The following is a 15940-nucleotide window of genomic DNA, read 5'->3' as shown; positions in this document are numbered from 1 at the left end:
GTACTAACTGTTTAATGAGAAACTATTTTGTTCTGTAAGCCTTCATCTAAAGTGAGAATAGCAGCACAATTGGAAGAGCGTAGTCGATGTCACTGAACTGTGCACGTAGAAATGGTGTATCTTTGGGTATGTATATTTTCACCAAAAAAAAAAAAGTTCGTGAAGGGAGAGGGTTGACATGTCATGGGGTTGTTAACCAATGTCATAAAACAATATGTGCACTACTATTTAATGAGAAACTATTTGTTCTGTAAATCTTCACCTGAAGTACAAAAAAAAAAAAAAAAATTGGTTCCATCTACTTATATCCTCTTAGCCCAATCTCTCCCTCTGGCCTCTTTCTGTCTATGCTTTTGACCAGAAAGTTGCCATTATATCTCTGTTTTCTCCCTATTGCAGTCTGGTCTCTGTTCTCCCACTGCTCCATTTAATCTGCTGTGACAGAAGTTGTCAGTGACCTCCTCTTTGCCATACCCAGAGAAATTGCCCTTTCTTGGCCTCTGGAACCTGCCACGCTGCTTTTCCCTCTCTGTCCTTTCTTGGTTTTCTTGCTACGTCTCTGATAGTTGGACTTCTCCTTCTCTCTCTCTCTCTTTCCCTTCCTCTCTCTTTTTTTTGTTTTTAATGTCCTTTCTTTATTGGTGTTTCCCAATTCTGTATCTCTGTCCTTGACCGGGGCTTCTAACTCATCTCTTTAACAGCTTGCAGGATATACCAACTTCAGTACACCAGGGACTCTTCAGACTCTATACTTGCAGCTAAAGTGATCATCTTCCCCTGGGAGTACTCTAGACACTTTTTCTGTGTCTGTACCCCACATCTCCATCAGTTAGCAAGCCCTGGTAACTTTATTTCCAAAATTTCTTAAAATCACTCCCTTTCTTCTGGGTCCTGCTATCTCTGGTGCCTAACTGGCCTCTCCTCCTCTAGCCGTGACTCCATCCTGCCCTCCTCCATTCTGCAGCTTGAGTCTAAACCTCAGATCCAATCATGTCACTCCAGCTTACAACCCTTCAGTGCTCCCCATCACCTGACTAATGAAGTCCAGGCATCTCGGCCTCCATTTGTCTCGGCCTCGTGCCCACCCCACACCCCTCTTTGTCCTTGCAGTTTCTTATGTGTGAGCTCTGGACTGCGCTGGTCTCCTGATTAACTCACACATGTCCTTGTAGACACAGCGTAGGGGGCATCGCCAGAAAACATCCTCTGGAGACCCCACAGGGCCCAGAGCACCCTGCACCCTGAGTCCTGTGCTTGCCTCTGTCAGGCACTTGCTGTGTTCTGCTGACATTCTGTCTCCATTTTTCTCTCCTACTGATCTGCAAGCTCGTCTTCATTTTTGCATAGCTTGGTTCCTGGTACAGACCTGGCCCTACCAAAGATTTCAGAGAAACACATAGGTCAGGTGTGCTGCTGCTGTGAGCAGCTCTCTCCTCAGCATCTCCCACACTGATCTCTTCTTCCCTCCTTCAACCCTACGTCTTTACCCTTTTCCATTCTGTAAATGGTGAGGGTTAAAACATTACAGTTGTGTATTTGTGTAGTCTTGTGACCCCTGTTGTTTCATTTATTTTATTAAATCCATTAAAAAATATATCTTGGCGGGGGGGGGGCTAAATTAAGATTTTATATGTTGTTTGTGTTGATTTCCTTCCCCCCTTTTTTCTGTTTTTCCCCCAAGTCATCCAATGATGAGAAGTGGTGGAAGTTTTTCTATTTTCTGATATTAAAAAAATAGGAATAGAGTAAATACAAATCCAAAATTATGTAGAACGGCCTGAGTATGGTGTGTGGGAAGGCTAGTATGTTCCAAAGACAGGAATTTCTGTTGATGAGGTAGATCAGTACTCATCTTCCTTGGCAAATGGATGGTGATAGTTGGCTTTTAATCTGCTGTTAAGTTGTAACTAACTGCTAAGATGACAATAGGCTCAATTTCAATAAAACTCTTTATATGAAAGCAGATACTTTTTTTTTTTTTACCTTGTCAGATATTCTAGATGGGATGAAAGGTTTTACAAAAGTGTGTCTTTAATTTGATCATGGTAAAATATATATATAACAAAATTTACCATTTTAACCGTTTTTAAGTATACAGTTCAGTGGCATTAATTACATTCACAAAGTTGTGCACCTGTCACCTCCGTCTATTTCCAAATGTTTGTTTTTTAAATAAAAGAATATTTATTTATACCTCATCTTGTTCCACAAAGAGTTTGAGCTAGTTTACAAAAATACATTAAATACAGAAGGATAAATAAATAGCTGGTAGAATCGAGTCAAAGTAACATGATGGAAAAAGATTCAAGCTGAGGGTAAGATTAGCACAAGATAGGCTGCAAATTTTACTGTAAGCTCCCTACTTGCATGATACTTTATTTTGGAGAAGGATAGCTTTTGTTCATACTGAGACGTAGGGACATTTCTCTTGAAGATTCTCATAAAGTGGACACTTGCTAGACAACTTGCTGCAACAGATGCAGTAACAGTTTTTGTACAGTCCTTTATTATAATGCCATGCATTATAAGCTAAAGGTCTAAACAACATTAGAGCTCAGTTTGGTAAAATCAACGAACTTGTTGATCACCAAGAACACAGCTCTAACTCAACTCAGGCTGTAGAGGAAAATTAATATCCCACCTCAACCAAACTGAGTTAGTCAGTTTATAAAAAAAGACTCATGTGTAACTTTTTTTTTTAATACAAAACTTTTCAGAAATGTGTGTTCTTCACCTTTGTCTTTTCCTAGAAGTCTAAGTCGTTTTGGAGCTTTGTCACGACACTGTGCTGGCATGGAATTTAGGACAGGGTCTTGGTGTCGTTGTGCCCTGGTCCTTATCCTGCCATGAACCTTTGGCTTCCGCTGAGATTGAGGCTCTTGCCTCCTATGGTGCTCGCTCTGTGTATGACCTGTTACTGACCACCTGGGGATTAGAGTTTGTGGTTACTAGGGCTAGAGTTGTGAAGTCCCTGGGTGGAACAAATGGTTAATGTGTTCAGCTGCTTACAGAGAGGTTGGAAGTTCAGATCCACCCAGAGGTGCCTCAAAAGAAAGGCCTAATGATCTACTTCCAAAAAATCAGCCATTGAAAACCCTGTGGAGCACAGTTCTACCCTGACAAACTTGGGGTTGCCATGAGTCGGAGTTGGCTTTATTGTGCGCTGAACTTTACAATCCTTTTCAGTATTTGCACATTCATTTTCATTTAATCCCCAGGACAGCCTTTGTTTTTTCCCCACTTTTTTTTTTAAATAAAAAAATTTTTTAATTGTACTTTAGATGAAGGTCTACAGAACAAATAGTTTCTCATTAAACAGCGAGTACATATATTGTTTTATGACATTGGTTAACAACCCCATGACATGTCAACACTCTCCCTTCTTGACCTTGGAGGACCTTTTTTTTGGTGAAAATATACATAGCCAAAGTTGCACCGTTTCAAAAGTTTCTACATGTACAATTCAGTGACATCAATTACATTCTTCCAGTTGTGCTGCTATTCTCACTATCTTTTTCCAAATTATTCCATCACCATTATCTTCAACTCACTGCCCCCTAGGCTTCCCATCAAACCTTTTGAGTTGCTGTTGTCAATTTGATCTCACATAGATAATTCTTTTTTTTTTTTTTTGATACCTTAGATGAAGGTTTTCAGAACAAATAGTTTCTCATTAAACACTTAGTACACATATTGCCCTTTGACAATGCTAAACAACCCCATGACATGTCAACACCGTCCCTTCTCAACCTTGGGTACCCTATTACCAGCTTTCCTGTCTCCTTCCTGCTTTCTAGTTCCTGTCCCTGGACTGCTGTGCCTCATTAGTCCTGTTTTGTTTTATGAGACTGTCCAATCCCTGGCTGAATGGTGAACTTCGGGAATGACTTCACCACTGAGCTAAAAGGGTGTCTGGGGGCCATTCTCTCAGGGTTCCTTCAGTCTGTCAGGCCAGTAAATCTGGTCTTCTTTTTTGTGAGTTAGAATTTTGTTCTACATCCTTTTCCAGCTCTGTCCAGGGCCCTCTATTGTGATCCCAGTCAGAGCAGTCAGTGGTGATAGCCAGGCACCATCTAGCTGTACTGGACTCAGTCTGGTAGAGGCCGTGGTAGCTGTGGTCCATTAGTCCTTTGGACTAATCTTTTTCCAGGGCAGCCTTTTAAGATCAGTTGGTCTGGGGATAGTAGTCTCATCTGTTTTTACACATATGAGAAAATGGATAGCTCACTGAAGTGAACTTATCTGGCCACTAAATGTGAGAACCAGGATGAAAATGAGGATCTTCTGGCCTCTAGCCCTGTGTTCTTTCCACTTCCCCTGCTGTGTTGTAAAACAGCACATTTAGACCCTCTCCCATACCTGCAGGTTACCCTCCGTGCCCTTGGGTGTCATGGGGGTTGGGTGAGGGTCTGTAGACAGGATAACACAAATCTAATCCCATTTCACGTCACCATCTGAGTAACCTCGGGCAAGTGACATCAACTTTCTGTAACTAAGGGTATCTATAAAATGGGAGCAGTGATAATAGCAACATGTCTGTGAAGGGCTTAAGACAGTGCCTGGCACATAGTAGGTGCTTAGTAAATATTTGCTGTTATTATTAAATACACATCCTACAGGTCAGGGGCAGCATCTTTAGATATTAAGCACAGATTAACTTTTATATGTAGAAATAATTTTAACATCTGTGTTGTTTAAGAAAAACTAGGTTCTAAGCTTCCCTGGGAAATCCTGGTGGTGTAGTGGTTAAGAGTTCGGCTACTAACCAAAAGGTGGGCAGTTCAAATCCACCGGGCACTCCTTGGAAACCCTATGGGACAGTTCTACTCTGTCCTATAGGGTTACTATGAGTCGGAATCAACAGCAATGGGTTTGGTTTTTTTTCTTTTCGGTAAGCTTCCCTGGAAGGAACCCTGGTGGCACAGTGGTTAAACGCTCGGCTGCTAACCAAAAGGTTGGCGGTTCAAACCGATTAGCCTCTCCATGGAACAAAGATGTGGCAGTCTGCTTCCGTAAAAATCATAGCCTTGGAAACTCTATGGGGCAGTTACCCTCTGTCCTATAGGGTCACTGTGAGTTGGAATCAGCTCAATGGCAATGGGTTTTTTTTTTTGGTAAGCTTCTCTGGTTACACAGGGTGATTATTGTCCTTTAGTTAGAGGGTGTATTTTTGTTTTATAGTTGAGACGGATAGACATGGACACTCTTTTAATCTGCAATATAGAGCCTTAAGTGTACACTTCTGGGTTGTTCTTTAGAGATAAACTTGTTGAGGTTTCTTCTTTAGAAAGGGAGTTGTTTGACATGACTCTGTTCTTGCATAGTTCCCCTGAATGTTTACTGCACCTGGTCTGCTATTTTTTGCAGATTGTGAATGTTACTGGGATTTCAGCTGGAACAGGTTTAGCCTCAGCTTGTGACACACTAATGAGCCAGGTGAGTGAGAGTCCTCACCCCCACCCATATACTTTTTTTGTTAGTTACCTTTCATCTTAGAGACTGTATAGGGAAATATCCCCTCTAATACTTGTTATTGTCTTTTATCTGTCAAATACGATGCTGGTAATGACTGCAAATAGTATTCCCTGAGTGGCACAAATAGTTAAGCGCTCAGCTACTAACTGAAAGGTTGGCAGTTTGAATCTACCCAGAGGTGTTTGGGAGCCCTGGCGATCTATTTCTGAAAAGTCATAGCCTTTGAAAACCCTAGGGAGCACAGTTCTGCTCTGAAACAGGGTTGCCATGAATTGGAATCGACTCAATGGCAACTGGTTTGGTTTGTATTGGAATAACTGTAAATACAAGTAGAGTTGTTGTTGTTAGGTGCTGTCGAGACCTTTCAGACTCATAGTGACCCTATGTACAACAGAGCGGAACACTGCTTGGTCTTCCGCCATCCTCACAATTGTTGCTATGTTTGAGCCCATTGTTGCAGCCACTGTGTCAATGCATCTCAATGAGGTCTTCCTCTTTTTCGCTGAGCCTCTACTTTACTAAGCATGATGTTGTTCTCCAGGGACTGGTCCTTCCTGATAACATGTCCAAAGTATGTGAGATGAAGTCTTGCCATCCTTGCTTCTAAGGAGCTTCTGGCTGTACTTCTTCCAAGACAGATTTGCTTGTTCTTCTGGCATTCCATGGTATATTCAGTATTCTTCGCCAACACCGTAAGTAGAGTGAGCTTTATTAATTCTGTCCCGGGGGTTTTTATCTTCTCCAGGACCCTGTTTTCCTTGCTCCTCTCTGTCCGATCTTTCCTACCTAACACCACTCTCCCTTCACCCACCACCTCACCACACCATCACTCTGTCTCTCCTCTCCTTCACAGCTAAGTTTCTTGAAAATGTTATTTGCATTCCCTTTCCTGACTTCCCACTCTCAACTCAGTCCCGTCTGATACTTTCCCATTCCTGCCCATTCCTCTCAACCTGGTTTCTTCAGGGCCTCTGGTGACTAAATCATCAGGTGAACACTTTACAGTCCTTAACCCACTTGACACCTCCTGCTTTTTGAAACATTCCTTTGGTTTTCATGATCGAAAACTCTAGTGACTTGCCCCTCAAGTGTGACTTTCCTCCAGAGATCCTCCCAACCCCTCACCTTCTACTTTCCTGCGGCTTCTGTCTCCACTTTGGTGTTGAAACCCCCAATTTTCCATCTTCTGCCCACATATCTCTCCTGAGTACCAGATTCAAATATTGAATTATCTCCTGGACATCTCAAATATACCTGCATCTCAAACTCAGCCCAACCAGAACTAAACTCATTAGTCTTTTCCACTCTTTCTGTAGCTCAGGTTATTCATAAAATGGGAGCAGTATTAATAACATCCTGCCTGTGAAGGGCCTAAGACAGTGCCTGGCACATAGTAAGTGCTCAGTATATGTTTGCTGTTATTATTAAATGCATATCCTGTAAATCAGGGGCAGCATCTTTAGATATTAAATACAACTTAACTTTTCAATGTAGAAATAATTGAAACATGCCATGTTGTTTAAGAGAAACCAGGTTCTAAGCTTCCTTGGTTGACAGGGTGATTATTGTCCTTTAATTTAGAGGGTGCATTTTTGTTTTACAGTTTATAAGGATAGATGTTTCTTCTCTAGGATTTCCTCTCAGGAAGAACACCACTCACTACTCAAGCCAGAAACCTTCTTCATCTCCCATCTCCACATATTAGTAGAACTTTTGGTTTGTATCGATTTTGACTTCTTAATATTTCTTGAGTATGATCATTTCTGTCCAGCCTTATTGCCAATACCCTGGTCCAGGACAACAACATCTGTCCCTGGACTGGGAACTCTGGGTTGGTGTACCAGCATCATCAGAGCAGAGGCAGATTCTGGTCTAGGCTATTTATCCCTGGCACTGTTTTCCATCTTGCCCACCTAATCTAGAACCATAATGGCTTCCCACACTGGACTCTGAGCACCTTAGGGGGAAAGGGAATGTATACCTTTCAGTCTTAAAATCTCTAGGGTTTAGCATTGTGCTTTCTGTATTGTGGGTACCTTGAAAATTTGTTGAATAAGTGAGAGGGATGGATGGATGCATGCATGTGTGCATGTATGGATGTATGGATGGATGCATGGGTGGATGGATGGATGGATGTATGGGTGGGTGGGTAGATGGATGCAAGGGTGGATGAATGCATGGATGGATGAATGGATGATGCATGGATGGATGGATGTATGATGGAGGTATGTATGATGTATGAATGGATGATGTATGCATGGGTAGATGGATGTGTAAATGTGGATGGATGGATGCATGGATGGATGGGTACATGGGGGATGAGTGGATGCACTGGTAGATGAGTGGATGCATTGGTAGATGGGTGGATGGATGGATGAATGATAGATGCATGAATGGATGAGTCCTGCCTTTAAACACAAAGTCTGGAAGACTGAGGATGGGGCAGTGTGCCAAGAAAGGGGAAGCATGGAACGTATGTGGTGTATTCTGTCACTCAGCTCCTCAGCAGTTTGTACATGAGGTATTCTGAGATAGTTTTTACAGGCTAGGCTGAGCATGGCTCTGACGTACTTAATGTAATTTAGGCCAAAGTTAGCACTGGGTTGACATGGTATAGGATATGAAATTTTATTTTAAAGTTGTTTTTTGGGGGGAAATCTATTTTAATGTATGTTTAAGATAGACTCTTTTTGGTTGCAGGAAAGAGATAGTCATTCAGGTTACTTGAAAAGGAACTTAGAAAGAATACACATGGCCTAGATTCCACAAGGTGTCAAGAGCCAAAGCTGTTCTAGGGACCAGCTCCTCTCCATCTCTGCTACTCTGTTGTGCTTCCATTGACTATGCCCTACCCTATGCTGTGACCTGTCAGCTTCTGCTTCCTCATGGCTCCTATCCCCTTATAACTCTGTTGAACTTCAATCAGACTATGGTGCTCCTCTGTGCAGAACTCTCCAGTAAAGCTGCTGTCACTCAGGGTGGAAGACAAAGTTCTTGTGGAGGCTGATGAGGCCTTATGTGATCTAACCCCCCCACCCCAATCACTCTCCTGCTGCCCTGCAGGACTCTGGTTTCCAGCCACACTGGTTGCTCATGCTGTGCCTTCTCCCAGATATCCACCATGGTTCATTCTCTTATCACCAGGGCTACCCTTGAATATCACCTTTTCAGTGACACCTTCCCTGATCACCATTTAAAAAATTGCACTCCCCCTCCAACACTCTGTCCCCCTTCCCTGATTGATTTTTCTCCATACCACTTATCACCATATAATAGACACATATACTCAGGAGCTCGGATATGTATCTCGTTTATTGTCTGTCTCTCCATCCCTCTAGAATGTAAGCTTCATGAGGGCAGGGGCTTTTTCCTCTTTTGTTCATTGCAGTGCCTCGAATATGCCTAGCACTCAGTAGGAGTTCAACAAATATTTGCTGAATGAATCTGGAAGACTCTAACGTGGGCCCAGTTCTACCTGCACCTTTTAAGCTTCAGTTTCTGCTGCCAATACCTTATATGTTTAAAAGCCCCAGTTCCAAGGAGTAGGGGTCTGATGGTTCCAGGACATGTTTAAAATGCCAGAGGTGGTGAGCTAGCTCGTTGGCTGCCCTTGGCTTTGATGTTCATCCTTGGTCCCATCAGCTGTGGCTTGACTAGGGAGGAGATGGTAGAAACAATGGCTGCCTTTGGCAGCAGGGTGGGCAGGTGGGGCAGTTTCCCCTTAGGAGGAGCTGTTGGCAATGCACTGTCCAGTATACTGTGGCATTCTTTATGGTTGTATTTGTTTTCTCAAGTCCTTTGGAGGCAAGAACCTAAAACATGTAGGGGTCATATTTCAAAGAGGAATCCTCATTTTGATGCTGTGCTGCTTTCCTTGCTGGGCCATCTTCATCAACACTGAGTGCATCCTCTTGCTCTTAAAACAAGATCTTGAAGTCTCTAGGTCAGCATCCTCTCTAATTCCAGAATTCTATGTTAAGAGTAAGTGGCTCTCTGGTCATCTCACCTCTGTCTGCATTTTCAACTGATTATCTGGATTTGAACTCTTGTGAAAATGGAAGCTGTAACTGTGGACCATAGAATCCTAGAGTTGGCAGGGACCACTTGGCCCTAGTCTACTTTTCATGTAATTCCTCCATTTTGGTGTTTTGTAAATGCATAAGTATTTTTCCCCTGACAAAAGTAGAACAGCCTTCACTTTCATTTTTAGAGTTGTTGGTTTTTTTTCCCTAAACCTACAGTTCCCGAGTGCTCTCTGGTATTATTCTTGGGGTATATGGATGCAAAGAGAAGTCTCTCCTTTCTAGAAGGCTGTTTGTCTTGCTTCATTGTGAGGTATAGCTGCAGTCCTGACTCTTTCAAAAAGTTTCTGAATTTTGCCTAAGTTTTATTTCATTTTTCTATGTTCATTGCACCCTTTATACTGAGGAGCTGAAAAATGTGAAGTTGTCAGGCTGCCCTTTAGGAAGTAGACATTCAGCATGCCTAATGCAATGTTACTTAGGTTGTAGAAAAACAATCACTTTTAATCAGGGCTTAGAACTGGTTCGTCCAGCTCAGTCTCCTGTGGAGAATTTGCATTTCCACCCCAGATATACTGAATCAGAATCTACCTTTTAACAAAACCTTATGTACACATAAGAATCACCTAGGGATACATAACAATCGCCTGGGGATCTTATTAAAATGTAGATTCTGCTTCAGTATATCTGGGGTGGAAATGCAAATTCTCAGCAGGGGGTGAAACTGGACGAAACCGGTTCAAAGCCCTGCGTTTAACTGCTATTAAATCTCTTCCATTTGAAAACAGCATGGCCAGCAATTGATTAATACTAACTGAAAGCTGTTTTTTGTTTATTTCAGGATAGCCCAGGTTTATGTGATGATTTTTATTCCTGCTTTTCCCATAAGTTTCAACTCTAGAATGTTCTTATGTTTCATTACATGAAGTAGCTCATGGATGTAGTCATGTGCATGCCTCTCCTCCCATCCCTTTTTGTTTGTTTATTTTATCATAGTAGTATTTATGCAAAAGTTCAACATGTATTTTTTGGACCTGCTATCCCTACTTCACTGATTCTCAGAACTTGTACCACTTTGATGTCCAGCAGCTTAAACTAAATACAGACATTCATGAGGGAAAGAAATGTCCTTCCTGACTCCTTGTTCTGTGGTTACTTTTGATCGCAAGTGAATTAAAATGCTTTCTTAGATGAGAGCCTCTGGGATTTGATGAAGTGCTACCAACAGGCACCCTCAGAGCTGTTCACTGTGTCAGAGCAGCAGCTTCTGCTTCAGCCAGTTCAAATTTGTCTGTCACTTCTTCAGGGAGTAAATCTTTTATATACTCTAGAAAAATGCAAATAGCTAGTGCCCTGGCTCTCAGAATTCGAGGCCACATATCAAGAGGAAGGAGTCCCTGGCTGGTGCAAACAGTTAACATACTTGCTACTAACTGAAATATTGGAAGTTTGAGTATACCCAGAAGTACCTTGGAAGAAAGGCCTGGCAATCTGCTTCCAAAAAATCAGCCATTAAAAACCCTATGGAGCACAGTCCTACTCTGACACGTAGGGGGTTGCCATAAGTCAGGCTTGACTACAGGACAACTTTTTTTTTTTTTAAATCAAGAAGAAGTGTCTTATTAAAAAACAAGCAAAGTAGACTGTTGGAATTATACTTTTGTTTTGAGAGATTTGAGAGATGTTTGTTTTTCTATTTAATCTTTTAGGTAACATTCCTGTTCCACCTGCAGACAAGATATTTACAAAGTCAGGTATAGGTTTTTTTTTTTATCTTTATTCCATAATACTGGAAATGTATAGTAAATATTTTTAGGACATTTCCTATAAAAGTAATTTATAAATTTTTTTCTGCAGCTCTACACCGGAGCTTTTCACCTGGCATATCTAGGTACTTGTAGATGGATTTTGTCCAGCCTAGGAGAGATGCTCATATCAGTCCACTGGATTTCTCTCTGATCACCTGTTGTTTCTTTCTGCAGCCGCCCACACCCCATCCCTTACCTCTTCTGTGTGCTGGCTGCTGGCTTTGCATCTGCCTTCGGAACTGGGCTCTGATGCTTCTGTTTCAGAGGGAGAGGGCACAGTTACTGTGGCCACATTCCTGAAAGGCATGGAGTTTACTGTGCTCTCAGTAGAGATAGAAGGGGAGGCCCAGGAACAGGCCGAGGGTGAGAAGCATATGGGCGGTGAAAAGAGGTTGTGCTCTGCCTTACTTTGTCTCCTCCCAAGTCCATCTAAATGCGAGCAGCATGCTTGTCTTTATTTTACCTTTTGTCCATTGAAGCCAGAATGGAATACATTCTACTTCGATAGCAGTCAACTCTGTTTAAATGCAGAGGGGAAAAAAGTGTAGAAATTTCAAAGAAAATGTTTATTTGAGCACTGGTGTAAAGTCCTTAGGTGATGCAAATGGTTAAGCACGCAACTACTGAAAGGCTGGCAGTTTGAATTCACCTAGAGGTGCCTTGGAAGATTTACTTCAGAAAAATCAGCCACTGAAAACGCTATGGAGAGTTCTCCTCTGACACACATGGGGTTGCCGTGAGTTGGAATCAATTCGATGGCACCTGGTTTTTTTTTTTTTGGAGGGCGTGGTTTAGTGTAAAGTGGGCAACATATACAAAAGAAATGAGTGATTTTGGCACCATAAATAAAAAGATGAACATTTATTTACTGGGTGCCTTCTGTGAAGCAGGCATTGCCTAGGTATTTTGTTTAACTACATGAATGCTGACTGCAGCCCTACAGGTAGGTGGTGTATCTTCCAGTTTTATAGATAAGAAAAGAGAAGTTCAGATAAGTTAAGTAACTTGGCCCAAGAGTCTCCCAAATTTTTCCTTTACACCCCATACCAGGACCCAATTTACTCTTCATGTGATTATTACCCCTCTTTTTTCTCTCTGTGTTACTGTTATGGAAACTATGACCTACTTTGTAGATAAAAATTGACATAAATCCAATCCCCCAAATGTGAGCATTAATAAAATCTCCACTTTCCCACTTCTCAATCATCTATGACACCAGCTGCCCATGCAGCACTTACTCTCTCTGACCCTAGCCACAGGGGCTAGGTCAGGTCTCACTAGTTAAAAGGACACTGTCCTTAAGACTGCCAGGTAGGCAGACGGTAAGCTACAAGCTCAGGAGTCCACACGACACTCTTACTTCTGACCTGCTGGCCACAAATTCAGGGTTTTCCCACTACCCCTTCAGGATGCTAGTCACAAAACTGGGGGGCTCCCTCACTTCTACCTGGTGGCTCCCACTACTGCTTTTGGGTTTGATAATTTGCTGGAATGAAAGTACTGTACTTACGATTACAGATTTATTATAGCAAAAGGATACAAATTAGGATCAGCATAAAGAAGAGATGTATGGGGTGAGGTCTGGGAGGGTTTCTCTTTTGGAACTTCTGTGTTCCAAAAAGGACACACTACCCTCCCACATGTGTCAATACCTTTCACCAACCAGGAAGCTCCTGGACCTTCCATTTCTAGAGCCTTTATTGGCTTCATTGCCTAGTCATGATTGGGACCTCATTGCATATGCATGATATAGGCCTCAATACATATGCATGATTAAATCACACTGTCTTCCTCCCTGAGGTCAGCTGATATCAGGCTACAAGGTGGTCCTTCTGGCTGGCCAGCCTCCCCACTCCTTAGCACAAATCCTCCGGTATATAGTCTAGGCCTAGATAACAAACCAAACCAGTGACCCTATAGGGCAGAGTAGAACTGCCCCATAGGGTTTCCAGGGAGCAGTGGGTGAATTTGAACTGCTGACCTTTTGGTTAACAGATGAGCTCTTAACCACTACGCCACCTCAGTTACTCAGGAAGTTCCAAAGATTATCTCTTGGGAACCAAGGACAAAGGACTAAGTGCTGTTCGTTACCTCACACCTATCTGAGTCACTCAGAAGCATTTTACAGACTTCTGACTGAGCTTGGCTGGATGCTTAACCTGTGGAGTTTGAACCCCTGGCTGTTGTAGTCATGTGAAACTTTGCCATAATTTAAAGTCATTGGCTATTTAACTCCTAATGTTTAGTTAACAACCTGATGAATTAGTATTTGAAAATGTATTTTAAATGATTTTAGGGCATCATCTTGCCTCAAATTATTACTGGGATTGCAGTGAATGTCATCAACCTGGGCATGAATATCCTTTTGCTCTATGTCCTGGACCTTGGGGTGGTGTAAGCAGTGACCCATTTATTCAACAAGTACTGAGTGTCTGCTGTGTGCTGGGGCCCATCCTAGGCGCTGGGGACACAAGAGACTGGAGCAGCGTCCCTGTCCTTGGGGAGATCAGCCCAGTACAGACAGGTAAACAGGCAAGTACAGTTAGTGTGACCAGTGCTGTGTATGATAGGGGTAAGAGCTAGTGCCTTGGGAGCACACTGGAAGAGCATCTAACCCAGGCTATTGGAAGGAGGACTAGATGGGTTAGTGGTTTGGGAGATTAGGGGCAGAGTCTTAGAAGAAGACACTTTGGAATTAGCCTAGAGAAGGCAGTTGCTGGGGTCTGTGAAGAGTGGAGGTGGGTGGCGCCTGTAAAGGGAAGAGTGAGGCAAGTGCTTATAGGAGTTCACCAGTGTCTCTGAATTGGAAGCAATTGAGCCAAATTCTGTCTTTACAAAACTTGAGAAGATGAGGGGTCACCTGCAGAAAACACTGTCAGTGTGGACTTCCTGGTATAGTGCTGATTTGTCTGTTCCTCACTTGAGAACCCCACTGGGTCAGTGGCCCAGAGCCAGCCTCCTTCATGAATGGCTACAGAGTTGTCAGGGCAGCATGTGTAGTCCTAGCCCCAACAGAGTACAGGTGTTTTAGGGCAGTGTGTTTCTTTCTTACCAAAATTGGTTTAGTGGGTCATGACCAGCGCTTTTTGAAAATGAAATTTATTAGAATAGAATAGAAAATATCAATGTATCAACTATTGTGGAGATATTTTTCATGAAACTTTTGTTTCAGGTATGTATGATGTGTATGTGTACACATATGTTAATAATGTAGATAATGATGTAAATAAATTTATTTCTTACTGTTGGTTGCAGTATATATGTATACATACACACAAGCCATTAATTAAGGGTTAGTGGGGGAGGGGCTTGGAACATAAGAACAATCAATGAAAACCCATTTATAACAATTTTCTTATGCCAGAAAATGGAAAGGTGCTCTGGCTGGGGGAGCTGGGAGCCAAGCCAGCAAGTTTGACATTGAGTGGGTATGCAAGTGTACCCTTCAGAGACCTTCCTTTACAGGTTTCCTGGACAGATGTACACAGGACTTTTGGAAGACAGGTGAATAGAAGGAGAAGAAAATGTAAGAATGGATTAATAAATCAAAATATGAGAACTGGACAGGATACTAAAATGCTAAACCAGAAGAAAAAAGATGAGTGTCTAAGGTTATTTTCAAATAGAGAACACAGATTTACTGTAACCCTGGGAAATAAGACTACTGTGACCTAGACTAGTATTTTGAACACAGTAGCTGTTTGATATATACCTTTTAACTATTGTTCAAGAATATATTTGATGGGTTATTTAAAGCTGCTAGAAGACTCAATAAAAGGTGATAAATCTTTATCCTTTGTTGTTTTTCCATTGATCAACAGTGATATTTGATTCTTCCACAAAATTCAATCTTGGTGGAAGGAAAACAAGACTATTACAAATGGATACAGTCATAAAATATTAAAAGAAGACAGCCCAGCAGTTCTAAGCTCATGAAATAACTACGATTCTTGCACAGAGAATAAACTTGTCCGGGGTCATCTGTTGTTTCCTATTTGGAAGGAATATACTCACAGCCGTTATTTTTCTCCTTCAGAGGGTCTGCTTGGGCCAACACAGCTTCCCAGTTCTTCCTGTCTGCTTTTCTTTTCTTGTATGTACGATAGAAAAGAATCTACGTTGACACCTGGGGAAGTATGGAGACATTGATTTCTTACATTATTATATTTGTTATTCAGAAAGTTATAATTCTGGTTTCTAGATTTTTTCCCAGAGGTTTTTGTTTGTTTTTATCTTTCGGGAAATTTAAAAATTATGGGAAATGTTTGAGTTACTGAAATATAACTGGTACAGTGTCAATATGAGATTGTTTTTGAAGATGTGCATGAAGCAGCTTTTGTTCATAGAAAAGACTGTTTGTATTTGTCTCTCCTGAGGGTTTAAGAATTAATATTTAATGAACTAAAATTGCAAATACACAATTCCAAGTTTTCTCTTGCAAATCATTCTGTTCTCTGAAGGGGAAGTTCGATTAATGTCTTATCATTTCAACTGTAGGTATCGAACTCTTGTAAACAAACAGTACCACTTACAACCTCACCAAATTCTCTTATATATTTTAAAGTGCATTTATAAATTAAAAATAGAATGTGTGTGTGTGTGTGTGTGTGTGTGTGAGAGAGAGAGAGAGAGAGA

At 41.7% G+C, this 15940-nt stretch overlaps 1 protein-coding gene across 1 annotated transcript in view; it reads left to right on the top strand.

The window, feature by feature from the left end:
- Window positions 1-15940, top strand: part of SLC47A1 (solute carrier family 47 member 1) — a 194367-nt gene that overhangs the window by 63529 nt on the left and 114898 nt on the right. Inside the window, 6 exon segments of the mRNA XM_023735513.1 lie at window positions 5368-5436; window positions 9270-9418; window positions 10339-10380; window positions 11206-11251; window positions 13602-13699; window positions 15342-15439. Of these exon segments, the coding sequence (XP_023591281.1) occupies window positions 5368-5436; window positions 9270-9418; window positions 10339-10380; window positions 11206-11251; window positions 13602-13699; window positions 15342-15439 (502 nt within the window).

This window comes from Trichechus manatus, unplaced genomic scaffold (genome assembly GCF_000243295.1).
Source record: "Trichechus manatus latirostris isolate Lorelei unplaced genomic scaffold, TriManLat1.0 scaffold00080, whole genome shotgun sequence".
Classification (NCBI taxonomy): domain Eukaryota; kingdom Metazoa; phylum Chordata; class Mammalia; order Sirenia; family Trichechidae; genus Trichechus; species Trichechus manatus.
This window is presented reverse-complemented; position numbering and strand designations above follow the sequence as displayed.